The 27,846-nt window shown below is 56.2% G+C and overlaps 6 protein-coding genes across 6 annotated transcripts; 2 read left to right on the forward strand and 4 right to left on the reverse strand.

Annotated features, from left to right (window-relative positions):
- Positions 1 to 5,911: 5,911 nt before the first annotated feature.
- On the reverse strand, positions 5,912 to 7,048 carry EV422DRAFT_594217 (uncharacterized protein). The gene is made up of 2 exons (XM_053073577.1): positions 6,570 to 7,048; positions 5,912 to 6,339 (listed from the first exon to the last, which is right to left on the reverse strand). The coding sequence occupies exons 1-2, from the start codon at positions 6,996 to 6,998 to the stop codon at positions 6,166 to 6,168; spliced, it is 603 nt and encodes a 200-aa protein (XP_052930425.1). The 5' UTR covers positions 6,999 to 7,048; the 3' UTR covers positions 5,912 to 6,165.
- A 1,733-nt stretch (positions 7,049 to 8,781) lies between these two features.
- Positions 8,782 to 12,287, forward strand: EV422DRAFT_30296 (uncharacterized protein). The gene has a single exon (XM_053066109.1). The coding sequence runs from the start codon at positions 9,013 to 9,015 to the stop codon at positions 11,959 to 11,961; it is 2,949 nt and encodes a 982-aa protein (XP_052930426.1). The 5' UTR covers positions 8,782 to 9,012; the 3' UTR covers positions 11,962 to 12,287.
- Positions 12,288 to 12,613: 326 nt separating this feature from the next.
- EV422DRAFT_563260 (pyridoxal phosphate-dependent transferase) lies at positions 12,614 to 14,449 on the reverse strand (the record flags this gene model as incomplete). The annotated part of the gene is made up of 3 exons (XM_053072048.1): positions 12,614 to 12,965; positions 13,067 to 13,971; positions 14,282 to 14,449. The coding sequence occupies 3 exons, from the start codon at positions 14,447 to 14,449 to the stop codon at positions 12,614 to 12,616; spliced, it is 1,425 nt and encodes a 474-aa protein (XP_052930427.1).
- Positions 14,450 to 14,743: 294 nt separating this feature from the next.
- Positions 14,744 to 15,604, reverse strand: EV422DRAFT_30263 (Cyanovirin-N). Its single transcript, XM_053066106.1, has 2 exons — positions 15,183 to 15,604; positions 14,744 to 15,114 (listed from the first exon to the last, which is right to left on the reverse strand). Exons 1-2 carry the CDS (start codon positions 15,410 to 15,412, stop codon positions 14,964 to 14,966), a joined length of 381 nt encoding a protein of 126 aa, XP_052930428.1. The 5' UTR covers positions 15,413 to 15,604; the 3' UTR covers positions 14,744 to 14,963.
- Positions 15,605 to 16,441: 837 nt separating this feature from the next.
- On the forward strand, positions 16,442 to 17,269 carry EV422DRAFT_512951 (costars domain-containing protein). The gene is made up of 2 exons (XM_053069118.1): positions 16,442 to 16,648; positions 16,756 to 17,269. The coding sequence occupies exons 1-2, from the start codon at positions 16,513 to 16,515 to the stop codon at positions 16,881 to 16,883; spliced, it is 264 nt and encodes an 87-aa protein (XP_052930429.1). The 5' UTR covers positions 16,442 to 16,512; the 3' UTR covers positions 16,884 to 17,269.
- A 124-nt stretch (positions 17,270 to 17,393) lies between these two features.
- Positions 17,394 to 18,389, reverse strand: EV422DRAFT_502879 (uncharacterized protein; the record flags this gene model as incomplete). The annotated part of the gene is made up of 1 exon (XM_053068305.1): positions 17,394 to 18,389. The coding sequence occupies one exon, from the start codon at positions 18,387 to 18,389 to the stop codon at positions 17,394 to 17,396; it is 996 nt and encodes a 331-aa protein (XP_052930430.1).
- Between the last annotated feature and the right edge of the window lie 9,457 nt (positions 18,390 to 27,846).

Here is a 27,846-nt window from a genome sequence, read left to right on the forward strand (position 1 = left end):
GCCACTGACGGTAGTAGCCCAAATGCCGTCAATTTCGACGCGCCCGGCGTGAGTTCTCGCAACGTCCGTTTTGGCATCCTACTGTCAAGTACGGAATAGCAGCGAACTACATACATACAGTACACCATCTGGTCCGTCTACACTACTTCAGACACTGCAGTATAGCCAGTCTACGTTACAAGTCGCAACCGGACTTTGCGATTTCAATCTTGCAGCAAAGGTGTTACGAGACTCTCCGCTTCCAATCATCTCCTCACACCGTACGCCACACACCAATCCGATTACTTTCACCACCGCCCTCTCACACTATAACCGCCCAGTTCGTCTAACAATCGGCAGCGCAAACAACACCGGTAACTTGGAAAAAACTGCGAGCACAAACGATGGCACCCAAAAAGAAACGCGGCAAATCAGCCTCCCGCAAAAGCAAGGCCGTCGCGGGAAAGAGACTGACGCCGGAACAGGCTGCTGCTGTGCTCACGTTTGTCATGTAAGATGGGTGGATGATTGGTTTTGACGGGGTTACGATTTGCGACTTATGTGAGACGCATCTAGGGTCGAGTCGAAGAAACAGTCGGTAATGCAGTATCGGATGCAGTACCTTGATCAGTAAGTTGTAACCTAAGTGACAGACTGGGGTTGGATTCAGACCAGATTCTCGTGTGCATGTCGCCCGTTCAGAACGGGAGAAACGAGCGACATTTGGTGCAGGCCTCTTGCCACTGGTTATGCTACGAGCCCAAACTACCTGCCCTTGCCGGTCATCCCTCCACCGTCAGATAATTTCCCACATCAAAAGCTCAAATCACTCATCTCCAAACAGACGCGATGAGCTCAAAAAAGCGAAAGAGCGTCTCAAACGAGTCCAGGAGGAGCGGGTATGGCCATCGTCACCCATAATTCGGCTAAGACAACCAGTTGATTTCAGTAGCTGATTTCTCCGTTTTTCTTCCACTCGCAGTACGGCTACATGCGCACAGTGATCGACACAACCGAACTTATCACCCACAAACTCGAAACCTTACACCTCCAACAATCCTCACCCCCGCATCCCCATTCCCCGACCACATCCCCCTCACGCCCCGTGTCCTCATCGACGCCTTCTAAACCGGGGAAGATGGGATTGGGAACACCTGGAGGCGGTGTGTGGGCGGGAGGTGCAGGCGCAGGGGGTGCGGGAGCGGCGGCGCGGGGGCTTGAGAGTGCGATGAATGAGAAGTTGGCGAGGCAGGGGGTAGAATTGGATGGTACGTAGCCTGGAAACGTCCTCTCAACCTACATATCCCCCCACTACTCACAGCCCCACCCACCATCCACACAGATCTAACAACCACCCTAACAACCCACAAACACACCCTAAACTCCCTCACCACTATCCACGCAACCCTCACCCGCACCGACGCCCTCACCGCCCTCCAAACCCTCTACACAACAACCCTCCACGAGCGCGACAACCAGACCGCGGCACATACAGCGGAAGTGGAGGCGTTGATGAGACGGCATGGGATGGCGCTGGAGGGCGGGAAGAGACGGACCGAGTGTATCGTTGCTAGTGTTGAGGGGTTGGCTACGCAGGTGGGTGTTGGATTCCCCATCGGTTGTTGTCAATTGTGTGACTCATGGTTGAATGTTATAACAGCATGAACTAGACACGATCCCACCCGCCTACCTAACCACCGTCCTGCGGCATAAAACACTGCAGCACAAGTTATCGCTTGCCATCAGTGAACGGGATAGATTGAAAGCGCATGTGGATGCGTTGCATGTGAAACAGCTGGAATTGGTGGTGGGGGAGGACGAGGAGTGTGTTGATTGGGATTTGGGGGTTGGGTTGGGTGGGTGTGATGGGAGTGGTGAGGATGACGAGGATGAGAACGATGGGGATTCGGAAAGTGCGGATGGGGAGGAGACGTTTCCGTCGATACAACCGCGGATACCGTCTGCCGGCAACAACATACGGCCAGCAACAGCCCCCGCACAACCACCATCAATCTCGGCTACACCACCTCCCCATCGACCCCAAAGCGCCACCCACCTCCCACCTCTCCCCACTGCCCATCTAACCCAAGCCACCCCACGCTCCACCCTCCCTCTCACAGCCTCCTCCATCATCGCGCGAGAACGTGCACGAGTGCGGCAACGGATCCTTCGATCGACCAAGACGTTATCTGTGCTCGGTCATCGCGCACCCCTCCGTGACCTTGATGTGCGCACGCATGGCGGGGTGTTGGTTATGATGGTTAGGGGCGGGCGTGGGGGGGATGTTTGGGTGAAGCCGGGGGTGCAGGGGGCGCAGAGTCAGGGACGTGTGAGACAGGGACGGGGCCATGAGGGGCAGGAGGGACAGGGGAGGTATTCGGGAGGTGTGCGCTCGCCGTATGTGCCGCAGCATTTTGTGAATGCGGTGGGGGTTCGGATGGGATGACTGGGGGGTGCGATGGGTGCGATACCGAGCAAGCCCTTCCCTTGCGCTTGACGGGGGGACCGCGAAATGGCACGCGTCGGCAGACACGCACATTTCGGCTCACGAAAGAGGCCAGGTTGATCTTGGATGGTGAGGTAGAAAGACGGTAGAATATGTAGATCGGAAAATAGTCAGCGACGATTACTGCCCTATAAGCACTCTACCATTCTATAATGCATGTACGCTTGTAGTGTTACACGCCCATCGTTATCCTTGAACTGGAATCGACGCTCTCAACGCGAAGCCAGATGCATCGAGGCCAGATTGCTCGCTCCAGAACAGCCAAGATCAGTACAGATGTTGCGCCGCGGTTTGCTGTTGATTGTCGTGAGACCTGTGTGGGGAACAAGGCACGTCAATGCTCTGTTGATGAGGTGACGAGGTTTGCGTCAGGATGTGGGAAGGACGTATGTACAGTAGCTGGCCGCCTTTGCGTAGCTGTGTGCATAGAGGCCTCTCGGTTGAGTGAGACCCCCGTCACCGGAATCTACGTATCAAACGAGGTTCACTATATGATATAGAGGCAGCACCGCCGCCGCGCTTACAATAAACTCTCTTCCTGTGAAAGCAGTCAACCGTCAAGAACGACGACCGAAGGCGCGGCATGTCGTCTCCGCCAAGTCTAACGCCATAACTGCCAGACTCAAGTCGCCCGCACAAGTCCACCAAGCACTCGTGTCAAGATGCCTTTCGAGACGGCAGTAGAGGGTGTTTCAAAGATGGTTACTAGTTAGTCCCTTTGCGAACTCCCCGTATTTGGCCCACAGAGTGCCCCAGTGAGAACGAGTTTCCAAGCGGTTGGGGAGGGTGGGGAGTCGGCAAGGGGGGAAATGTCCTAGGGGGCGCTGGGCAGGAGAGGCCGGCAACTCAAAACGGGCTGTCGGCGTTGTGGAGTGGACGAGGAGGGAGGGGATGGGTGGAGGGTGAGCCAAGCATTGCAGACTCCCCACCCTCCCCAACCTATTGCCCACTCCACGACCCCGACGGCCCGTTTTCAGTTGCCGGCCTCTCCTGCCCAGCGCCCCCTAGGACATTTCCCCCCTTGCCGACTCCCCACCCTGCCCGCTCGCCCCACTTGTGCCCCCCGCCGACGTGCCGACCCGCAGGATCCTAGACTTCAGCAACTACCGCTCTGTCCCTGGCATCCCTTCTACAGTCATGACGCGCGCCAACACTTCGTCCGAGGATTTTGTTGACGCAGGACTTGCCTCTGAGGGGAGAGATACCCAGAACAATTCTGGATGAGGGGGGATCGGTTATGGAGTTATCGCTCCGTGTGGTGGGAGGGAATGACACCACCCCTGATCAAACCGACTCCCCGCCCGCCCCCAAACCCATCGATCAAACCTGCCTGAACTCCGTGCTTTCCTCCGTTTACGGACGCTCACTTCAATTAGGACGGGAAGCCAACTTTTTGCGAGGGTACTGTACGTGTCCACTTCGTGAGAGAGATACAATACGAGTTAATGATGCGCCTGCAGACTTCATGATTCAGATTGGATCTAAGATGCGTGCAGGTGTCGATGGAGAAAGAAGAGAAGGGGTGAAAGACGCATTAAATAGTTGCGCAGAACCAAACACGACCGAAAGAAAAGAAGCAGTAACAAACGGTACGCACCCCGTACAGGCACGGTGGTGAGACGGGGGCGAATAGCATGGGTGTGACCAGAAGGACCTGGCCGCGCGAGCCAGGATGCGACAGGCGAGGCGGGCCCGCACAAAGGCGAAGTCTTGCCCAGGTCGGATGAGGGCCTGATATGTCGAGACGATCACAGCGTTCAGTTGTCGCATTGGCCCTTCCGGAACCGGTCGGGGTCGTAGAAACTTGCAAAACTACACGACGGCCAAAAAATCGTCCATTCAGTTCGTTGAGGGCTGAAACAAAGGGAAAGGAGTTCTCTAGTCTTCGGAGGCGAATGCTGCGATCCAGCTACTACTAAGCATACGTAGGCCACGAACTGCTCCCATATACCGACCGTTAGTGTTGTTCGCCCACAATCACAGCTTCGCTTCGATCGCAAGCAGACGGCTCAAGGCCACCGCTGTACTTTATATGAGGTCCAAGATGGCTCAAACACCATCATTGCATTATTGCAATTGGGGGAAGGGAACGTCAGCTGGCGCGCGCTGTTTCGACTATCGTTGCAACCCATGACAGCGGATGAATATGTCAGTGGTAGATCTAGTTATGGACAGGGGACGTTTGAGATCACTCCATAATGCCAATGACGAAAGACGCTGTCACGATATTGCTCGTTCATTACTCCCGGTCATGTTCCCCCGCAACTCGTGGCAGCATGTCAACAGGGAGTCACCGTGACGGCAACCCCGCATTATAGGCTTAATTCCCGCAACCACGCTTACTGCCTAGGAAAAAGCGATCAATTGCGCGGACCCACGGACGCTCGAGCTGGATGGAGTAAAAGTGAACAAGTGTGCGCATCGTCAGACGCGCTGTCGGAATCCGTCAGACTTGTCACTGATAAAGGTTGCAGGGACCGATCTCGCCGTAAACGAGCTAAGCAGAACGGCCACCTTTCGGAAAGGCACACACATGCGTCTCCTTCATTTGCCTAATTCGCAGGCCTTTCCTATATGTCATACAAGATCTCGATCGAAACAACGAGAGACGAAACTTGAAGCTGTGGTCTCGCCTTCCGCGCGAATGTAAACAAGATGCTTCACTCGAGTATGAGACGAAGGGTCTGCTGTTCTTCCTGCATCAGCGGCGAGAAAGCGTCGCATGAGCTATTCCCATCAGAAAGCGTTGTTGTATGCGGCGCCATCTTTGTGGAAAAAGACTTTCCACGTCGGCGCCTCGTCAACGGACCGCCGGTGGACCTGAACTCGATTCCCATACACCGACAACCACACCCTCACCCTCTCCCGGGTGACCCATGCCAAGAATTGCAGCCGCCCCTGTTCAACGCGATCGAATAAGATGTCGGATCTTTGTTGGGAAGGCTGATGATGGCCAGTTCCAGAACCCTGACGGGGCCTTCCTCAGAACTTGACCTCGCCTTTCTGGCAAATTCATGGTTCAACTGATCGTCTCCGTGTTGATACTAGGCATAAGGACGGCGGGAACGGGCAACGGTATAAATGGTAGGAACAAATTGACCTCAAGGAAGTCCAGAGAAGTTGGAAAGATGTTGTGATTGATTTGCTAACATTACCCTTCCGTCTCAATGCACTATGCATGCCGTGCAGTTTGCCGGGCCTTTATCTTGCTCCCTTTTCATATGAGCAGGCTGGAGGGGAGAATAGGTGTTGGACGACACTGCTCGCGTGCAGATACAGTAGGCCAGAGACGTAGAGGCGCAACCAGCTCTTTTCAGAACGCCCACAAAAACTTTTTCCTCGATAGATATTTAGAAACAGGATCGCATCGGTTAATAAAGACACTCAGAGTGGGTTGTAGCCATGTAAGGGACGTGCCACAAATGAGACCACTGGAGATGCAATTTGGTTCACTAACACTTCCGGGCGTACCCAAGCTTTGCAAATGTCGCTGGTACTGTTGCTCCCCCGAATGCTGAAATGTAGCTTTCTGGCCCGGTCACATAAGCTGTGTTCCCTAACAGGCCGACTCTTCAATACTTCCTCGATGCTATTCCTGATCATTCCATTCTCATTCTCCCACTTTTGTCGCTTGACTAGTTTGCTCTCTATACGTTCGAACGGCCGGATGCGGACGTATCTCAGGCGCTATTTCTTCCCTGCGCCTGCAAGCTGTACGGAGCCGGTCTCTGAGTTGTGGGGCCGTGGACCTCCCGAATTGCAGGAGGTGGAATGTACGGAACCGGGTATGCGTATGGATGGACCATTGGCGTGGGCATATATGGCTGGGACCCGTACGGGGTCTGGATGGGGTACTGTTGGGGCATGTGCGGGGTTGCAGATGGTCGACCCGAAGTTGGCTGAGTGTCACCTGGAAGAGTCGGTTCGGACAGAGCTAGCAGTCTGTCGAGTTTGCTTTCAATCCGATGAGCTATGCCTTCGATCCGGTGAGCTATGCCTTCGATCCGCATTGTCGTAGCCCAATGCATTGGAGATTCACGTGCGCTGCCCATATCTCCACTGTCGATTCGGCTGCTTTGCATACCCTGCGGTCCTGTTCGAACTCCGTCAATTTGTACTCTCTCGGAGCTTTTGCTGGTGATACTGTTTCCCCGTCCGCCTCCGCATCTGGTTGTCCTTCCCCATCCTCCGGCTCCGAGGGGGATGCTTTTGCATGCGTTGGAGTTTCCTCGGAAATCTTGTCGTCCTCTAAATCCAGCTCGATCACAGGGCGTTCTTTACGGGCAGAGGACGTCGCGGTGGCGGCCGCTTTGACGGCGTCGATCTCGGCCTTGTGCTTATACCAACACCTCATGCATGCAGCTCTGTAGACGACTTTACCGCGGACGAGGCCTGTTTTCCACAGGCACGATTCGGTCCCGCCGCACCAACAGCATTTGCCACCGAGGGCTTCGCATTTTTTCCCGCGCTTGTCCTTGCCTTGGTTCTGGAAATTGGGGTTGGTCTTGGGCATGTTTGAGTGCTGTGCTGTTTGTTGCTGTGCTGAATGTGCGCTGTATGTGGTGTTGTGTTGGAACTCTGTGCTTTGCGCAAGTTACGACACCAAAAACCTCTGGAACCTTGGCGCGGCGTTGAAAAGCTCAAAAAAGGTGCAAGAATATGACAGGAACGCGCTGTCGATATCGGAACAGGAGACAAAGTCGCAGGAAAGCTGTCGGAAACGGACAGCATGTCCTTAGTCTTGAGCCCGCTACACGTTCCGGTACAGACTCGAAATGTTCCAGAGATGAAGGTAGAACAATATTTTCTTTCGCGGGTGGTAAACGATGATGATTGTTTGGCGACATGCTATCCGCATAAGCAAAGCCAACCCTGAATACCTGGGAAAAAGGTGATCTGTCCGCAACATGGCTCCAAAATCATGTTGTGAACAAGGGAGTTGTCCCTCCACATCACCATATTGTCGTATTGTCCTCCAGAAAAAAGCATCCATTCCATACATCCATAAAAAACAAAGATGTTCCAAAAGTGATACGTCCCAAAATCCGTATACGTCTAAATATTAACGCCCATCATCGTCCAAACTGTCAGTATCTCCCCGCTCCCCCCGAGTCCCAGACTATCACGAGGCGTGCCTGAACCACATGGAGCAGCCACATACCCTCCCGAGGAAGTCACATAATCCGCAAGGAAAGCCACATAACCGCACATCGGAGGAATCCCATACAGCGTCAAGCTAGGTGGAAGGTGTCGCCACCCGAGTTACTCTTCGTTCGATGCGTTGAAGTCTAAAGACCCTCCGTCTTCATGTCGGAAGGAAGCACTTCAGGGAGGACCCGGTCCCGCAAGACAGCGTGAGGGGTGTGAGATGTGCGCGACCAAACTCGCAGCCTTGACGCCTTGTCGTGAAATGGCAGGATTGCCTAGCCAGACACTGCCCCCTCGCTTAAGCTGATGTCCAAAGAACAGACACCAACGGAGTATGGAGGAATGGGAGAGTCGAACTCCACCAGTCGCCAGGTGAGCGAGCCCTCCAGTAGAGCTCTTTCCCCGCAGGAAATGCCACACAAACCCCCAGAGGAAGCACCACAGGGCCCCGGACGAGTCCCAGTGGAACAGACAGAACCCAAACCCCTCTTCCCATAAGTCCTCAAGCTACTTGGTCGGCGTCATCATCAGTCATTCATGATCCTCCTTTGTGCCGAGCCTTCGTTTGATTCGCTGGAGCTTCATGGCGGCCCTGGGGTTCATGACGATTGCGTGGGTTTGGGAGTCCGAAAATGAAGGTGGCGCAGGAAGGTGTGGCGTGCGGGTGGCGCAATCCAGTCATTAATTAGCTTCCCGACAAAGGCCACAATTTCGGGCCACAATTTCGTCGTCCATCCCAGCACCCCGGCGCACATGGATCTGGACTGAAGAAGCTTCCGTTTTTCATGGGAGCCTTCGAGCCAAGAGACGGAGATCCCCATCATCACCCGGTCATTCGGGGAGGCAGCATTGGGGATGAGAGGGTACGGGAAGGTAGGATGGCCGTCAAAGAGGGCTAAATTGGCCCTCCCATGAGAGGCAAATGCATGCGATCTTCTGTCGAATTTTTCGAGAGGTTGGTTGGCGACCGGGGATGTCCGGGCACTAAAGAATCACCGGATGGCGGCCGTCGCACACAATCCACCCTCGCCACGCGTTCGTTCCGTCCTACCGTCTACGGCAACGTCCAATGTCACATCATCCATCATTCATGGTGAAGAACAACGGCAGAGGCGGGCATATGATATGGCTTGAGAGAAGGGACCAGGATCCAGGGTACAGTAGAAGAGGGACCACTGCAGTATCGAGTCTATCGACAGCTTTTATCCCGCTCCTGGGGTCTGCGTTTCTTCTGCAAAGAGAACACCGACTCGGACGGCCTTTCGCCAAATATCCTTCCAAACACCCACAGCCAAAAGTCTAGAAACTTAGAAACTCACATTCAGAACCATCCCTACGTAGTACTCTGCCAAAACGCTGAAGCGAAACCATAGTACGCTATGGAAAGCGTCGTCCCGCCGCCTGCGGAAAGCGCCGAGGAAATAGCATCACACCAGCCGCGTCTTCCAACGTCGGTGTCCAGAGACTCCCTGATCGACTCGTACACTACCGATGAAGGTAGCATAGGCGCAGCCTCAGATGCAGATGACGACGACGAGGATGGGGAGGTCGACCGGGAACTAGCCGAGGAATGGACAGAGATCGAAGACACTCTCCGGTCTCTCACTTCCATCACGGCCAACTGGAGAAGTACACCTTCTCTTGGCAAAACGCTCAAAGCCGCCGCCGCCACTTCCAACGCAGACCGCCCGAATTCGCCGGCAGTCCTCGGGCTATCAAAGAGCACAACGGCACTGCCAACTCCACCTCGCTCTCCTGGCTCTGGGTCCGTATCCTCAGTTTCCAAGGCAGCCCACAACACCGATCGCGATTCTATCACCTCTGGAAGCACGAGTACGACGAGACTGTCTGCCACCCTCGAGGAACTCAAAGCGATCAATGCACGAGTGCGTGGCATCAACGCTAGTCACAGACTTTCCGACGCATCGTCCATCGCCAGTTCCGCTCATACCGCCTTCAACGGTGACGATAATGATAATTCCCATGTCGGACATCCCCTCAGCCACCCCACGCCGCTTCACCACAGCCAAAATCATCAACACCATCAACATCCATACAACAACGCCTTCAAAAGCCCCGCATCGCCATCCATCCCCGAAGACCAACCTATGCAGGTCCTCCGCCAGATTCAGATACACCAGCGCAGCGGCAGTCACTCCAGCGAAGCCACCGCCACGAGCTTACTAGAGGACATTGCTAAGCGAGGCAGTGCAGGCACGTTTGGCTCGTTCACCAGAAAGTTCAAAGCGGGACCTGGAATGGCGCGAGAGTCGTCCGCCCGTGGAAGCGGCGGCGTTAGCATTGTCAGCAGTGGGCATAGCCATACGGGCGCGGCGAGGGTGTCGAGCACCTCCTCGGCCTCTACGGGGCACACTTGTCGGAACTCGAGGGAGATGAGTGGGGCTTTGGGAGATCAACCACGGCAATTGGCAGCGAACCACAGAAGAACGGGGTCATATTCGACAGCAAATGAACATGCAGTTCTGCACACTGCGGCACCACCCTCCGCATCGTCAGAAGGCAGATCGGGTCCTCCAAACATACCTCTCCCGTCGCCAGCGCCGGCGCCAGCGGCACCTTCGGAAATCAACAGCAGCACGCGGCTATCCTCAACAGATAAAGCCCCCTCACAGCGCGAGCTGCCACCACCCACACCCATGCCAACAACCCCAGCCGACCAACCCGCCTCCACCGGCATCACCCGCCGCAACACAACAACAACATCCACCCAGCCGCAACGTACCCACCACCGCACAGCCAGCACCTTCAGCGCGTCCTACACCCCCGTCATGGACCTCATCACCACCGCCCTCCCGGCCCTCGACACCCGCTACAGCGGCTACCTCCACGCCACCAAAACAAAACCCGGTGCATTCTTCCGATTCTGGAAACGGAGGTACTGCGTCCTTACACCCCAATCGGCGTATATCTACCGTGAGCAGCCTTCACCCTCTGCTATGATGGTTGTCACCACTGGCGCGAATCACACTGCGAGTGCGAGTGGGAAGGGGAAAGATAGTCAACCCCCCCGCTACGTCCTCTTAATAAACACCAAAGCCGAGCTCCGCATAACCACCCGCGACGGACCCGGCGGCGCGCGCAAAAAAACAGAGGTGGGCTTCAGTCTCCGCTCAATCATCCCCGGCCCGGCGAATAAAGAGAAGACGATGTATTTTTCGACGGATGATTTGGGCTGGATCCATGCGGTTGAGGGCATCCTTGCGGAGATGCGGGAGAGCGCGAAGGTGCCGCCTGTGCCGCGTGTGAGGGATTCGGTTAGGTCGACGGTGTCGAATGCGACCATCGTGCCGGCTAAGGTTGCGCCGCCTTTGCCTTCACCTACCACCACCAACAGCAATAATAATACAGCGGTAAATGCGCCGGCAACAACGCCATCACAGACCTCATACCCCCGCTCGATCCTCCGCACACAGAGCAGCAGCGCCGCCCGCAGGGCCGCACACGACAGCGCAACGTCGTTGAGCACGGTTGCGTCGACTGTGACGGATGCTTCGAGGCCGTTTTCGGCGTCTACGCAGAGTTTGCAATCACCTTTGCAGCCTCCCCAACACCATCAACAACAGCAACATTCGATTTACGCCCTCCCCAACAGATCAAACTACTCCGCCCCCGCCCTTCCCCTCCAAAACCAGCACCCGACACATCTGAACCGCATCCTCTCCCCGCAACCCATCGAGCCCGTCCCCGTCGCGCGTCGACGGGGCAACAGCATACATCATAGTGCACACCTCGACCCAAGCGCGTATGGCCGCCGCGCATCACAGACATCGACGGTATCGGACGCCTCGGCGATGCAGGAGGAGAGACGGGGTAGTACCGCCACAACCAACACCTACGTCAACCCTCCGCATGATATCAACACTGGGCTGAGGCCGATGGGGCAGTATGTCGGAACGGCGCATGCGCAGTCGACCCCGCATTTGCCGGGTGGCTATCACCGGGGGAGTTCAAATGTGAACGGGAGTGTGGGTCAGAGGGGACAGTTGCAGCTGACACGCGCACCCTCGGACGCCTCCGGCATGCGCAGCCGCCGGAGGGATACGCCGGTTGTGGGGTGGAGGGTTGCGGAGGGGTATGGGGCTATGCCCGGCATGCCCAATCCTTCCGATGTTCCTATATCCTCCGGGGTGAATGGGACGGGGGAGCAGGGAGAGCGGACGCTACGACAGGCCAAGTCGGCGACGGATTTGTATAGAGGACGGCCGAGTTGGGAGAGGGTCGGGGGGATGATGCCGCCGATGCCGGGGAGGGACGGGCAGCAGGGGGACCGGCAGGGGAGGAGGGGTGGTGTGGCGGTTTTCGATTAGGGGCTGGACTTACGGACCGCTGGTGGTCGTACGCACCGACGTAGTCACTGGGCATGACTGGACCGAACTGCAACGGCATCGCCGTACCGCGGATGGCCGCGACCGCCACGGTATAGCCATCATACCGCTGAACACGCACATCGACGATACGAATTTTGTGCCCCGCAAAAACAGCACGGACATGCACTCCGGACATTTCATCCCCCACCTCCCCCCGTTGCTTCACGGCGTACGATTTGAGCAAGGCAGGCCCTTGCTCGTTTTCAAAACTTTGTTTCGTGACATTTCCTTTTTTTTTCTTTAGAGACGATGACATTCTTTTACCCTTTACCCCTTTCTACGTAGTGTTCACGGTCCCCCTTTGTGTTTTCCTTTTGTTCTTTTTCCTGTTTTTCATTTCGCTGCCCGTTCATATAGATACCATTTCATTGCCCCAGCCCCCTTCTTAATTGTGTACATTTACATACATACAATACATGTGCGTCATAGAGTAACCACGGGGGGGGGGGGGATGTCACAAGCTATTTGGTTGTGTGAGAATGGTCTTTAGGGAAGGGGGATGGGATACGCCGATGAAAGATAGATTTCTGCCAACAGGAGCGCCGAGTCCGTACGTGCCGTCGAAAGTCAAGAGAGAGGGGCCGGAGAGGGGTCAATCGGAGACGGAGAGTAGCAGAGCTTTGGCAGCCAACGCGTCCTCGTTATCCGCCGCCCCATCGTCGGCTGCCACCTGCTGCCGCACGGTAGTGCCTTGCCCCACCCCTCGCTTCCCACTCACATCACCTAGCACTGCGAATAGCCGTTGCAAGCCCAAGTCGAGCAGCTCCGGCGACACTGTGAATATGATCCTGAACCAGCCGGGTTCGGCGCACTGAAAGGCTTCGCCAGGGAGGATGTAGAGGCCGTTCGCGAGGAGGAGTTCGGTTAACGGCCGCCAGAGCGGCATTGAGGCCGGCGCGTTTGTTTTGGTGTGGTAGGCCATTGCATAGGTTTTGAGATTCGCGCTGGAGGGGAGAAAGTCAGAAGGATGTATTACTCGTATGCGAGGCGGGGTGTATGTCTCAAAAACGGGTTCAACAAGCATGACGGAAGATCGCGAACTTACAAAACAAAGAACCCGGCCTGCGCAGGCACAAAGTCCACCCCATTCTCGGTCAGAACCTCCGCAACCCTCTCATAAGCCCTCCTCATCCTCCTCTGATTCTCAACCACGTACCCATCCACCCACTCCTCATCACCCAACAAATTCGCCAAGCTCGAGTCAACAAGGCTCGACACGTTCGTGAAAAAGGCGAAATCTGACATCCCTCTCAACACACGCTCGTTGCGGGAGGCGAAAACGCCGCAGCGGAGACCGTTGGCGCCAAAGTCTTTGGAAAAGGACCAGACTGTGTGGGTGTGCGTAGGGGAGGGGAGGTGCGGGAGGGCGTGCACGGATGTGAAAGGTTTTGCGGATGTGCCGTTGGTCGATTTGTCATCGGGATCTGTCCCGCCAAAGACGGACAGGGCGTAGATTTCGTCGACGATCACTTCGAGGTCCTTCGTCGCGGCCCAGGTTAGAAAGGACATCATTTCGTCCGCGCTGTATACTTTTGCTTGCGGGTTGCCTGGGTTTGTTAAAAGTAGGACTTTGACTTGAATGCCTTCTGCTACTGCTCTCGTGTACGCTTTTTCCAGATGGTCCACGCGGACGTCGAATCCCTCGGCGCTAGTTGTCGGCACAGGCACGATGCGGCCCTGTGCATAAGTCGTAACATCAAAATCGAACCCGCCGTAGTACGGTGACGGGATCATTATGCCGTCTCCCGGGTTGAGTAGCACCTGCGCGATGTTGCAGAGGACGGCGGTGCATCCCGCGTGCACGGTCAAGTGGTCGGCGTCGAGTGGGATGACCGGCCGCAGATGGCGGTTGAAGAAGGAGGCGATCTCGGTGCGGAGTCGGTGTGAGCCGGTTTTGGACCCGTATTTCAGGTCGTCGGCGGTCACTTTGCGAATCCCGGGTGAGTTGAGCTGTTCAACCAATAGAACCAGTGAGTGTACATCATCCAATCCAAAAAACGAACCCGATACACCACCCGTCAAGCGATACCCTGTTCGCTCCGCTCGCGACAAGGATGTTGGACGAGAGATGAACGATGCAAGAATGACCTCGGCTCGCTCACGCTCGCCATCCTCAAACATTCCTGAGCCTAAGGCCCAAATCTCAAGCGTCCTCGCACCTCCGGCGCAATTGAGCTCGCTATCGCTCGGAACCTCAAGCATCCTTCGCTGGCCGCATCCGCGTTCGCTCTGGTCGCCCTCGCCATCTCGCACCACAGACCTTCTCCAACATCTCAGGAAACATCAGATGATTCTCCGCGGTGCCCAAATTAACAATTCCTTGTGGGTTCTCAGTAGGGTGATAGGGGTTCTTGAGGAGCAAACGAAGGAGGTCCAAGACGATAGACTGAAGGCGTGCTGCCTCTTCTGCGAGGGCTGATGGCGGCATTTTGGGGTGGGATTGCGGACGGGTGGTTTGGACAAGGATAGAGGCGTGAGACTATGCTTTAGTATTCTTGTCCTATTGGCGTGGAATGGGATCGTCAGAAGAGCGAAGGGGAGCGAACACGGCGCTGTGTGGATTCAAATTCAGCACAGGATAAGATGAACACGAAACACACAGAGGCCCCTCAGGCAGCCCCTCAGGCGCGGTTTGGCGATCGGCGCGACTGTTCCCGACGAGCACCTTGTCCCAGCCTTGTCCCAGACCGTGTCCACAGCCAATGTGGCAACGACGTCAAGGCAGTCTCGCACACCGCTCACGCCGTTTGATGATGTATATCTAGCATCTGAGCTTGGCGAAAGGGATTGTCTGATACTCTTTTCCATCTACAAAATGCTCACCCCTGTCTGATACTCTTTTCCATCTACAAAATGCTCACCCCCAACTACGCCGACTATAAAAGCCACCTGCTAGATCATTGTGAACGTATTCCATCGACTTCTACCTCTAATCCGTTCATTCAGCACCTCAACAAGCCATTGAAGTTGCCAATAAATCCATTTGTGTTAACACGACTGGTCTTCCAGGTGCCGGCTCTGTTCTTGCATTGGCAGTAGAACACCCCTCCCGGTTGGTATGCGCAGTCTCTGCATGAGTTCTGGTATCCAGATCTGCCAGACCGATGGTATCAGAAAAGGAACTGTCTCTACAAGGAAAGAAACAATGAGTTTTCACTCACCCAGGGCTGACCAACACGCCGTTGGTGTTTCCCAAGCAGCTGGGAAGGTAGATGGATGCGGCACGGTAGCTGCCGCCGTTGTTCTTGCATTCCGCGTCGAGGGTTTCACGGTACTGCGAGTTGAGTCTCACATTCCTGCAGGAGCCCAAGTAGCCGGACGCTCCGTGGGCGAAGCTGGGGAAGGCAACCAAGAAGGTGGCGACGAGGACGATGAGGTACTTGTACAACATCTTGCGATAATGGTGGTTCGGGAGAATCGGAGTGAAGAAAGAGGTGGAGAGACGGTGGACAGAGGGACGACCCGCCCCACCTTTTTATATCCGTGAGCTCTAACCTCATCCCGGAACTTTTTTTTTGGTGCTGCACAATGCAGAGGAAGCCTCCCATGCCTCCGCATGTGCCCCGAATCCCTTTAGTTCCCGGTGATCACGGTATGCAAGAAACGTTGAATAAACTTTAAGGGAAACGCGTACGCGTACATACAGTACGCGTCGTCGCCAGGTGCGCACAACACACTTCGGTTCCACTTCAGCACTTCATCCCTACAAGTTACAACCGTGTATCAAGCCTCAGATCCGATCAAGCTAGGTGTCAGGGAAGTCGTTTGTGTCTGGTGGAAGCGCCTGTATCGCGGTCCCTCTCGCTCAGTGGTTGGCACTCGAAGGGTGGAAAGTTGAACCCCACCAGCATAGTGGAGAGGCATGGAGGCGATGCTTCCCTGAAAACGGCCGTCGTATCCCCAAACAGATGCAGGCAGCAAAAGCGACGCGGTAGCAAAGGTTAACAATACGCGTGCAAAACAGTCCCGCGTCACTTACATACGTGACAAAGCACATTACGTGAGCAGAATGACAGCTGCCGACGAGGTCGAGAACCAACAACCGTGCATCGCAGACTCAGAACAGAAGATGCCTCGGAGATCGACTGCTGCTGTCCATGCGGGTCAGGAAAACCATCCAAATTTCATGGATCTGTAGCCGTTTCGCCGGCTCAGAGACGGACCTCGGCAACGTACGGCTGCCGAGGTCAGTCTCTTATTGTTGTAGCTCGTTCCGCATTTGTGTGTTGCTTATTGCTGACTCTCTTGAAGTATCGATAGTCGCCTTCCGGCCCACTACCCAACGAAGGGAAGAAGGGAAGAGGCCTCCTTTTTAATGGACTCCAGTGTTATTCACGTGATGGCTTCCTCATTTGTTTTAGCTTGTTTTTCCCCGCCATCGGTCGCGTTCGACGAGCCGTAGATATATGTAGAACCCACCACCTGCTTTCTTGCCGGCAGATGTCATTGTAACCCGCAAACACAACTCCCACCTTCCATACTCCACCAGCCATGGTCAACGTCGACGAAGAGGTCGCTCAACTTCAAAAGGAAATCATCCGGCTCGGAACACCGCGCTCCGACGGAAAGGGCGTCGCGTCCGTCAAGTTCGGCACCCTCGTTAGGGACGACCAGTGTGCCAACATATGTATGTGAACAACGGCACGCTTGATCTTACCACCGTTGCTAGACTGTCGAAACTGACAATATATCTCTATGCATGTTGATTGTTCTCTTCTTGTCGTGGGAATCTAGTCGAAGCGATCGTGGGGACGTTGCGGGCAGCAAAAAAACGCGGGATTGTTACTTACGATGGGGAAATCTTATTGCAAGGTCCTCACGACAACGTCGATGTAGTGTTGCTGAAGGCACCTGGCGCTTGAGAAACCGAGACTGATTTCTGTAGGATGGCATAGAAAGCTTTCAATTGCGCGAGGCATCTTCTCCCTCAAGGACGCCATGGCGTGAGGCTGCGACCTGTGATAGACAGTACTTTGAGCGGAACCATACTCCAGGCGGCTGTTGAGCCTTGGTTCTTCATCACACACACACTCGTGCAGACAGTACGTCTCGCCCGTGCATATACAGTAGTAATATATACACCTGTGAGCTTCCTATTCCAACTCGCCACTGCGCCGAGAGAGACGGGTCCGACGAACGGATAAACCTGCTGCCGGATCAGAAGACTGAGCGCTCACATACGTCTTCGGCAAGCGTGTCGTCGGTCTTCCGCGCAGAATAAACAGACATCTCTTGTCGCAACCCCACGGCCTCTGCACACACGCAACGGCCACCCCAAGTATTGTAGTAGGATATGTGCGCCAGAGGCCGCTCTTCAAAACTGTTTCGTTACATTTTTTATATTTTCTCTTAAAAACAAACAATTGCCTACTTTAACTTGCTTCATCAACGTCAAAGACAGAGGGCTCCTCATCGCTTTCCTCTCCCGCAACGCCAGCCTGACTCCACTCTTGCACCTTGCTGTTACGATCTGCGACAACAGCCTGCATGATTTCCTTTGTGATAGCAAAGCAGTTTGGGCACTTGCTCTGCTTGAACATCACTCGAACACTGCTGCGGTGACGGCAACAACCGCAGGAAAGGGGCTGGCAGGGGGTGTTATGACCAGCGTTGTCGCATGGGAATGCATATCGAGTAATGTCAACATGCTTTCCAACCTTGACTACGGTGTGGCCTTGTGCATTTGGGCGTTGCTGGGTGAGTGGGATGACTGCCTCGCCTAGCAGCAGGCCGTCAGGCCCTGCGGTGAAACGATACAACCGCGTGGTCACCGGATTCTTGCCAGCTGTCCTTGATTCCCTCTTGTAGGCTGGGCCGCCATGGTCTCTGTTGTAGACGATTATCTGGTCAAGAATGCTGAGAAGCTTATCCGCCTCAGCCTGAAGGTTGCACTCCTGGTCTTTGCGGAATTGGAACAACGACGTCCCGGCGTTTGCTCCCCGTAGCTTGCCTTGGCGAAGATTCAGTACTGCCGCTTCCTGAGCATCGGCTTCTTGGAGGGCAGCTTTGAACATGACTTGCTGTTTGGCTTGATTCTGCTGCATCATCGGATGAATAAGGGGACGGATGACTGAATGCCAGAGTTCGATGGCCTCCTTGCTGAGATACCGGAAGTTGTTTTGGATCCATTTGTAAAGCGGGATGTTGTGCTCACGGTAGAAGCCCATGCGCCCAAGAATGCAAAGGATGATTGTCACGTAGTTCTTCTTCCCCGTTTGTATGAAGAACGGGAGGCTGCGAACAAGGAATTCCGCAAAGTGATCATAGCTGAGGGATGTGATAATCACTGGTGCGTCGAGCATGAGCGGTAGATGCTCCTCAAAGGAGGTACGGATAACATTCCCGCCCCACTTGTAGTCAAGCGCCATTGGGGCTGTCGACGTTGGCATGTGAGCAAGCTGCCATGCCTGAAGTGCGAGAGACAGCAGGAGAACACGTTGAATGGGACGCAGATTGACCTGTGGACAAATGAGACCCGGAAACGCCGCTTCGTAAAGGATCTTAAGAAGGGGGAACCAGTGCCTGTATGCTGCTTCCTGCATGTTCAAGGCAATGTGAAACGATCCAGGCCAATCCAAGAATTTTGCGGAGTGTCGCTGCCCCTCCGCAGAGCTCGTGAGGAACTTAAGGGTTCCCATCCAGACGTAGAAGTCGCCGGATACAACGATTGGCGATTCATCAATATATAGCCGAAGTTTCGGGATGATTGTCTCCTGATAAAGCTTCGCCATATCCTCATCAAACTTCATCGGGTTGTCTTTGCTTGTGTAATGAGGTGCTGCAGGTGTCACCTTAGTGCGGGGAAGCGCGTAGGGCATGAGATCACGTGTAGCATAGATTATATTGGAGTTCTACGCTCTGGGGCGTCTCTCAAAGGGAAGAAAAGCCTTCGGGCGGCGCCCCAAGAGGTAGAAACTCTAGAATTCTTTCAATACATCGAAGCGGAGACAGAGCTAGCCTCTGGCAACGGACCTAGCATTATTACATGGTAGCACCACCCTTCAAGATCTCTCCGGCAACCTACGATGAGCAACTCTCAGGCGGGTGCTAATACCGCCGTCAGCTATGCGATAGTTAACAATGACCGCTTAGAGCTTGATCCATTTGAACACCCGCATCGAAGGGCGCAACTGCTCGACGGCAACCAACGTCAAGGCAACGGTCCCGCAGGGTGTAACCGCCCCTTGCACAGGCGCAGGGGGTTACCCCGTGGTTGCCACCTGGAAGGAGGCACTCCAGCTCACGCTCACCTCGTCGACGTCGGAGCCCGGAACCCCGACGCCGGAATCGGAAGCCAGAGCGATACAGGCGCGGACGACGAGGTCGCAGGAGCATCTCCCCACCCCGTCGAAGGAGCCGCTCAGCAAGCCGCTACCGCAGCCGCTCCCCGGCGAGGACCCGAAGCCGCTCCCCCATGCGGCGCAGGAGCTGTACCCCAGTCCGACAAGAGAACGGGCAGGCAACAATCCTCCAAATCCTAGCCCAGCTGGCAAACATCAACGCCCAACTCCAGCAGCGATTCGAGTGCCTGGAGAGGGACCGCCCAGATGACAGCCCCTTCGCTGGAGTACGGGTTAGCCGCAAGGACCATTTGGCGGCTAGCGAAGAGCGTAAGCGCAAGGCGGCTGCCGAGAAGGAGTTCTGAACCACCTTGGCTAAGATGCTGACCAACTTCAACGGTAAGGCTAACGGTAAAGACATGGTCGCCAAACTGGACAAGTTTGTCGACGCCCACCTACGCTATCTGGAAGCCACCGAATTCAGAACAGAGGACGGGGACGTGAAACACTTTGTAGCCCACTTGTCCGGAGACGCCGCTGAGTGGTGGAAGCGCGAGGCTAGCTCCGGAGAGCCTCCCGCCACCCGGGAACGGTTCCTGAAGGCACTCAGGCGCAGGTTTTACACCGCCAACCTCCGTAATTCGCTCGAGGCGAAACTGGCCGCCCTGAAGTTCAAAGACAGCATGTCCGACTACGTTTTGGACTTCAACGCACTGACCACACAGATCGCTATCCTCCCCAAAAAGGAGCATCTCACGCCGCGACAGCAACGTGAGTACTCCCTGAACGGGCTGACCTTCCACCAGGTCGGACGTCGCATCCGTGAGCAGTGTTACCAGTTCATCCTACAACAGGGCAATGAGGACGAAGACATCCCCATCAAGACCCTTCAGAAAGCCGCCCAGAGGGCCTTCCGTATCAGGGATTATGCCGACCGGATCGCCCGCATTTCGGAAGACGGCAAATGGGTCCATCCCGCTACGGCCACTCAGGCCCAGGCTCGCGACAAGTGCGATACGCCCCGCACCTTCAACTCCAACCGAGTACCCCTTGGAAAGGAGAAAAAAACTCAGCGAGGCGAATGTCACACTTGCGGCAGCAAGGACCACTACGCCCGAGCGTGCCCTAAGAACCCGGACCGTCTCAAGATCTCAGCGGCGCCCGCCAATAGCCTTCGACGATGACAACGAGGAGTTCCATTCGGCCGCGGAAGAACCCCCGAGCCCCGCGTACTCCGTCGACAGTCAGGATTTTCTCCCCAGGGCCTGACCGCCTGCAGCGTCTCGGCGTCCAGACAACCCAAGGGACCTACCGGACCCCGACTGCAGGACACCATTCCGGAATACCGCCCTGGGCCCGTCATTGACAGCACACGTTCATGGTCCATGGACGTGTCGGCGGCATCTTCTGCCGCATCCTCATAGACACCGGTTGCAATACCATGCTCATCAGCGACTCATTCGCCCAACGCCATGATCTTAACACATACAACTGTCCGACGCCCTTTGAGGTGCGCTGGGGTGACAAAGCCGGATCGTACGGCGCCACGCGGATGATTTGTGCCGACCTCTCCGTCTTCACGGAGGTACAAATACCTCATAAGACCCCTCGGATCCCGTTCGTCGTGGCCCCGATCCGCGCGGATGTTATCCTAGGGCTACCCTACATCTTGGACCTTGACCTCATAGGCTTATGGCGCGACAATGGGTTCCCTGCGCCTCAATTTGAGGCTAACGCAACCGTACTAACTTTCCAAGCTAAACCTACCACCCGCCGATGGCAGCAACCCAGCGCTTGCGCGGCCCGGTTACTCGAACCTCATACGGGCCCTTGCCCCCGCCGTTTCTACCCCAAACGCACGGCCTTAAATGAGGAGGGCTTCCTCACGGCCAAACAATTCAAGCAAGCGATCAAGAGGGATAAGACCACCGAGGTCTATACCACATGGGTCTCACGCACGGACACGGAGGTGGACCTGGCCACAGACGACGCCCTCGCGGACGTCGCCGAAGCCGAGGCTAACTTTGTTCGCACGGTCGAGGCGAAGAAACGTGCGATCCTAGCGGACCAAAAGGCAACGGCCACCCCTCCGGATACCACCGCGGAGGATCCACTTGCGTTGTTTGCCGCCGACCACCCTCTTTGCTCCACGCTTGAACAGTTTACAGATACCCTCTTCACTGAACAGACCGGCCTCCCGCCGGACCGCGGCGACGACAACTTCAGCATCAATCTGAAGCCCGGCTCCAAGCCTGTCATGCTCCCACTCCGCCACTTGGCCCCCGACGAACTCGACGAGCTACGGCAGCAACTCGAGCGTCTATCATCCCGCGGTGGATCTCCCGCTCTAAGAGCCCCTGGGGGGCACCCGTACTGTTTGCCCCAAAGAAGGACGGTGGCCTCCGCTGCTGCATCGACTACCGGGCCCTCAACAAGATGACCCATAAGGACGCCACGCCCCTCCCGAACCTCAACGAGCTTCGGGACCGCCTCGTCGGCATGAAGGTCTTCACCGCTATCGACATCCGTGATGCCTACCACTGCAACCTCATTTGGGAGGAAGACCGTGAGAAGACTGCCTTCCGGATGCGCTTCGGCCAGTTCCAGTACAACGTATTACCCTTCGGGCTGACGAACGCGCCCGCGACGTTCCAACGCCTCACGAACAAACTCCTGGGTGACAAGTACGATTTATGCCTCATCTCCTACCTCGATGACACCCTTATTTTCAGCCCCGACATGGACTCACACATCGGGCATGTCACAGAAGTGCTCAAGACCCTTTCGGCTCACCCCCTTCACGTGAAACCGTCCAAATGTCAGTGGGCAGTGGACTAGGTCGAGTTCTGCGGGCACATGGTCGGTAAGGACGGCCTTTCCATCGCCCCGTCCAAGGTCGAGGCTGTCCGCGCTCGACCCGAACCCACCAGCGCCCTTGAGCTCCTCTCCTTCATGGGGCTAGTCAACTACGTCAAGGAATACATTGCGCAATATGCTGATACAGCCCTCCCACTGACCAACCTTCAATCCGGCACCCGCCCATGGCAGTGGGGCGCCGGGGAACAAGCAGCCTTCGACACCATCAAGGCGCGCGTCGCCGATGCCCCTTGCCTGGCGTTCTTCGACCCCGATAATGTCCCCTACGTCTTCTTCCACGCGTCGGGCTTCGACGTCGGGCTTCGCCGTCGGGGGCTGGATCGGTCAGGGCACGGACGGCAACTTTCCCATGCCGAACCCACTGCCCACCACAAAAAAGGGCCTCAATAACCTTCCGCGCCTCCGCGTCATCTCATATTACTCACGCAAAATGGCTCCGGCCGAAACCCGATACCCCGTGCACGAACAGGAGCTCCTTGCGTTGGTCAAAGTGATCCGCGCTAACCGTCATTACCTCATTGGTCGCCAATTCCGTGCATTCGTCAACCACGAATCCCTCATATACCTCCAGAATCAGCCTCATCTCTCCCGGCGCCAGGCCGGCTGGGTGGAGTTCCTTCAGGACTACGACTTCACTATCAAATACCTCCCCGGCGAGTTCAATCACATCGCCGACATACTCAGCCGCACACCGCTGTACGCCCTGAAGTGCGCCAGCTGTCAGATGAACGTCGAAGTGTTCTCCATTGTCACCGGGACACCTCTCCCGGACATCACCGGCCGTCTCCCTACTGACGCCGAGTGGCTCACTGCGCTCAACGATGCCAAGTTCTGCAAGGACACCCTCACCCACCTGCAGACCACCGCGACGAACCCCGATGGCCCCTCTACCCTCTCAGGTTTCGCCCGCCGCCTCACGTGCAACAACCGCGGCTTCCTTTTGTACCATGGCCGCCGCTACGTCCCGAGGGCCTTCGGGGCCCCCTCCTCAGGTTCTACCATGACTCCCTGGCCAACGGCGGCCACTCGGGTGTCCAGCGCACCGTCGCCAAGCTCCTCGCGCTCTACTACTGGCCCCGCCTCGAGCGCAAGGTCCACCAGTACGTCCGGACTTGTCCCGACTGCCAATGCAACAAGCAGGCTTCCAACTTTGGGCTCCTACGCAGCATCCCGGTCCCCGACGAGCGCTGGCGTTGCCGTGGATTGCACATCTACTTCCCCACCACGAACTCTAAAGGGGGGGAAGCGGGCGACAAATCCATCATGGACAAGGGAGCCGTCCTCATCCTAGTGGACTACTTATCCAGCCGCGTAATCCTCTCGAGACCCACGCCAAGGCGACGGCAAAGGAACTGGCCCAGCTGTTCTTCGACCAGGCCTTCTGCATCACGGGCATGCCCCACACGATCATCAGCGATCGGGACACCAAATGGACCGGCGCCTTTTGGAAGCACCTCCTGAAGTGCGCCGGCGTAGAACAAGAACTCTCGTCAGCACGACACCAACAGACCGACGGCAAGACAGAGAACGTCATCAAGACAATCAAGAAGATGATGGTCCCCTACCTGAACTACACCGGCTCGAACTGGCGCGAGATGCTTCCCCTTCTCGAGTACAACTACAATAGGACGCCCCAGACCTCCACGGGCATGTCCCCGTACGAGATTGACATCGTGTACATCCCAAAGGTACCGGATCAATGGGGTACCAGCGACCCAACAGAGCAACTGAAACAGGCCCATCGAAAGTGCATTGAGGAGCGCATGCAGCAACTGACCGAGGTGAGCGGCATCGTTCAGCACAGACTCCGAGAGGCCCAGGACAGGCAGGCAAGATACTACGACAGGAACAAGAATACGGATGCGTTCGTGGTAGGCGACCAGGTCCTGCTGAACCGCAAAGGCATCCAGATCAAGAGTATCTCAGCCCGAAACAAGAAGCTGTCCGCGCTGTGGATCGGGCCCTTCACCGTCAGCGGAAAGGAGCCCCACCCGGACACCTAGAAGCCGGAGCTCTCCCACAAGTTCAGTGGACTACACCCGGTGTTCCACGTCAACATCCTACGCAGGTACAACCCTCCGGAGAACGGCCCATACCGAAAAGTGGACGCGCCACCCCCCCCGGAGGAAGTCAACGGCGGACTCAAACACTGAGTTGAAGTCATCCTTGATTCCAAGTGGGTACGCAACACCGAGATGTTCCTAGTCAAATGGGCCGGCTACGACGTGTCCCAGAACACCTGGGAGCCACCCCGACATGTCCGTGACACCTCGGCACACAAGCGATATGTCCGAAAGCAAGCTGCCAAGCGCCAGGAGATCCGGGAGACGAAGGCGAAGGAGAGAGCGGCAGTCTCCCGTCGCCGTAAACGTATCTGAACCTTGTACATACATCAAAACAGAGTTTCTACTGTCCAAAATGACCATTACCATTACCGACTCATGCGGGCGGGTACTTGTACCAGGGCCTATGATGCGGGCGGGTACATAGTACCAGGGCCTATGATGCGGGCGGGTACGAGGTACCAGGGCCTTTGCGAGCGGGCAAGCAAGGTGTCAGGGCTCATGCGGGCGGGTATGCAATACCAAGGCCTAGGATGCGAGCGGGTGCGAGGCACCGGGGCTCAGGACGATCGGTGAAGTACCACAGGGAAACGCTCCGAAGAGATCAAATTCAACAAAATATATACAAGAAAGAAGAACGACGACGCCAGGCTAAATACCAGCCTGTTTGGCGAAAGACCACTGGCAACGTGTGCCATGGCAGGCGGTCCCCATGCCACAACGCAGCGGGACAAACTGCTGGACGTTCATCTGGCTAGAGGGAGCGCGTCACGTCAGTGGCGGGACCTGTCGAAAATTCACGACTGTTGTACTTACGCGCGGACATGCCCCATACACTGGATGTGGTTGCAGGGGAAGACCCGCACGTCCTGGGCCAGACAATCGCAGTCGTGCCACACACAGGTGCAGGGTAGCGCCTGGCAGAAGAGCAGTGCTTCACACTCCTCCCCGAAACCGTCAACGTAGCCGCACGTGAACTCCCTGACGGGCATGTCGGTCTGTCGGGAAGAGACGTGCGCTGTCACTCACCTCACGGGAACCACCCATGACATGCGGTTCCTTACCGTGTCATCACAGAGCGGGAGGATGCAAGGCCGGCATATAACGTGCTGGCACGCCGAGAGGAACATCTTGCGGGGGCGGTACGTGTTGCAGTTCCAACACGTAGGTCGGGCCAGTGGAGGCGGGGGCTCCGGGATACTGCCCGAGTGCACCTTGGGGGGGTCCTGAGATAGAACTGGTCAAACCATGTAAGTTCGGTCAATTGGGCAACCTCCGTGGACTCACCACTCGCTGTCGCTTGAGAGCCTTCTTTAGGCTGTCCCCTTTGGTGGGGCCCTTGCCTACTTTCTTCTTGCCCGATGACGGGCCGGCGGCAGTGGGCTTGACAGGAGGAGCTACGCTGGCCATAGTGAAGAGGGGAACGGCAACGGTGAGAGGTTGGGAGATTGGGAGCAAGAAATGTAAGTCCGGGGACTGGCGGGAAGGTGCCGAGGGGACTACTGCCTTCCTTTTATATGCCGCAGGGACAAGGACCATAGCGCCCCACGACCAGCTGCGGCCGAGTCATCTCTATCTCATATCAGCGTGGATCTGATTGCCATCGTGGTGACCACCGGTGACGCCAGCCGCTCCAGTAGAGCCATGCGCTTTCCTCATGGCCTGTTATGGACGACGCGTCCATACCATGCGCTTACCTCATGACAGCATCCCAACAGTCAGTCAATGTCAATTCCCTGTCAAAACCTGACATCTGCCAAACCTCGCAGCCGCACGCAGCCGCGCTACCCCACACCTGCCACTGCCTTCATTTCTCCACGCAGCCGCACGTAGCCACACCTCCCAACACTCGGCGCTTACAAACCCTTCTCCATACTTCCCCACGTACCCGCCCACAGCCTCAGCGTAGCCACCCCATCCCCAGTCTTCTATTTCTATGCTTCCCCCGCCCTTGGCGCTTCTCTTGGCTTCCCTCTCATTCCGTACCCTTCTGCTTCCCCACGCTTCCCCAGCCTTCCCAGAAAAGCATAAATAGCCGCCTCCCCTGAGCTCCCCACTTCCTGATCCCCCAGCAGATCAACACCAGTTCTTCCTAGTCTTGTTCTAGTTCTTGTTTCGGTCTGAATACCATTACCTGTCAACAACCTGCACCACAAGTCGCCTCTATTCCGTCGGCTCCGCCCATTCATAACAGTTTGATCTGCTCAACAACCCCCAGCCGCTGTGCCTCCATGCCAAATCACCATGTCCGACGCCCTTCCCCTCACGGCCGAAGCCTGGCAAGCCATGTGCAATGCGATTGACGAACTTCGAGCGCAGAATACCACCCTACAAGCCGAACTAGCGCAAACCCAGACCACTGCCCCTGCCACCCACGCCCCCGAACCCAAAATCAGTCTCCCAGACAAATTTGATGGCACCCGAAGCAAGTTCCGTGGGTTCCTCAACCAGATCCGGCTCATGTTCGCCCTCCAACCCAGGCGCTACCCCAACGATCAGACCGAGATACGAACTATTGGCACCTACCTCACTGGCACCGCCCAGGCCTGGCTGGCGCCCCTTGTCGAACAAGACCATCATTCCCTTACGAACCTGGATGATTTCATCCAGCAAATGCAAGCAGTCTTTGGAGACAGCGACAGGATCCGCACGTCCGAAAACAAGCTCCAGAACCTTCGACAAACCCGTGCAGCAACAGAGTATGTAGCTGAATTCCGACAGCTGCAATGCGATGCGTCGTGGAATGACCAGGCATTGATTGCCACCTTCCGTCGCGGCCTCAAAGAAGACGTCAAGGACTTAATGCTCACGATGCCCCCTACCGCCTCAATCGACACCGTGATGGAACAGGCCATCCAATGTGACAACCGATTGTTTGAGCGCTGTCTAGAGCGAAGCAGGAACCGACAGCCATATGTGCCAGTTACCACTAGCCCCACCCTCATGAGCCCCGACAACCGCCCAGACAACCCTATGGTCATTGACGCTGCTCGTCTGCGAGGACCCCTCACACCGCTAGAGCGCCAACACCGCATCACAAACAAACTTTGCCTCTATTGTGGTAAACCTGGCCACATAGCCAACGCGGTTAAGGAACCTGCACCCATCCAGGATTTTGCCTAAGTCCAGCTGCAGTAAAGGCCGAGCAGCTGGGCAACACCTGTCCTGGGCCTTCTCACCACGCAAGTACTGCCAAGGGAGAAGCCACAAAACCTTGCTCCGATCCTGGCATCTCCAGCAACACCCTTCTCCTGACCACCAACAATGTCAATCTCCGATCTGAGATACCCTCACCCATGCGGATTTTGGGCCCATCCTCACCATTCAAGTACCCTGTTACCCTGCAGATATCGGCCCAGCGAGCTCCAGTTCAGCTTTCAGCACTACTTGACACCGGTGCGATGTCGTGCTTCATCGACGAAAGTTATGCCCGCAAGCACCGCATCCCACTTGTCAAGAAGGAGGACCCCATTGCCCTTGAACTGGTTGACGGACGTCCCAGCCATGCGGGCTCCATTACCCATCACACCCAACCTTTGGGCATGTGGGTCAACGACCATTTTGAGGAGGTGGTATTCCATGTGACCTGTTCCCCGCATGCGCCA

The sequence above is a fragment of the Fimicolochytrium jonesii genome (genome assembly GCF_025526975.1).
Source record: "Fimicolochytrium jonesii strain JEL569 chromosome Unknown EV422scaffold_1, whole genome shotgun sequence".
In the NCBI taxonomy this organism is placed as follows: Eukaryota; Fungi; Chytridiomycota; class Chytridiomycetes; order Spizellomycetales; family Powellomycetaceae; genus Fimicolochytrium; species Fimicolochytrium jonesii.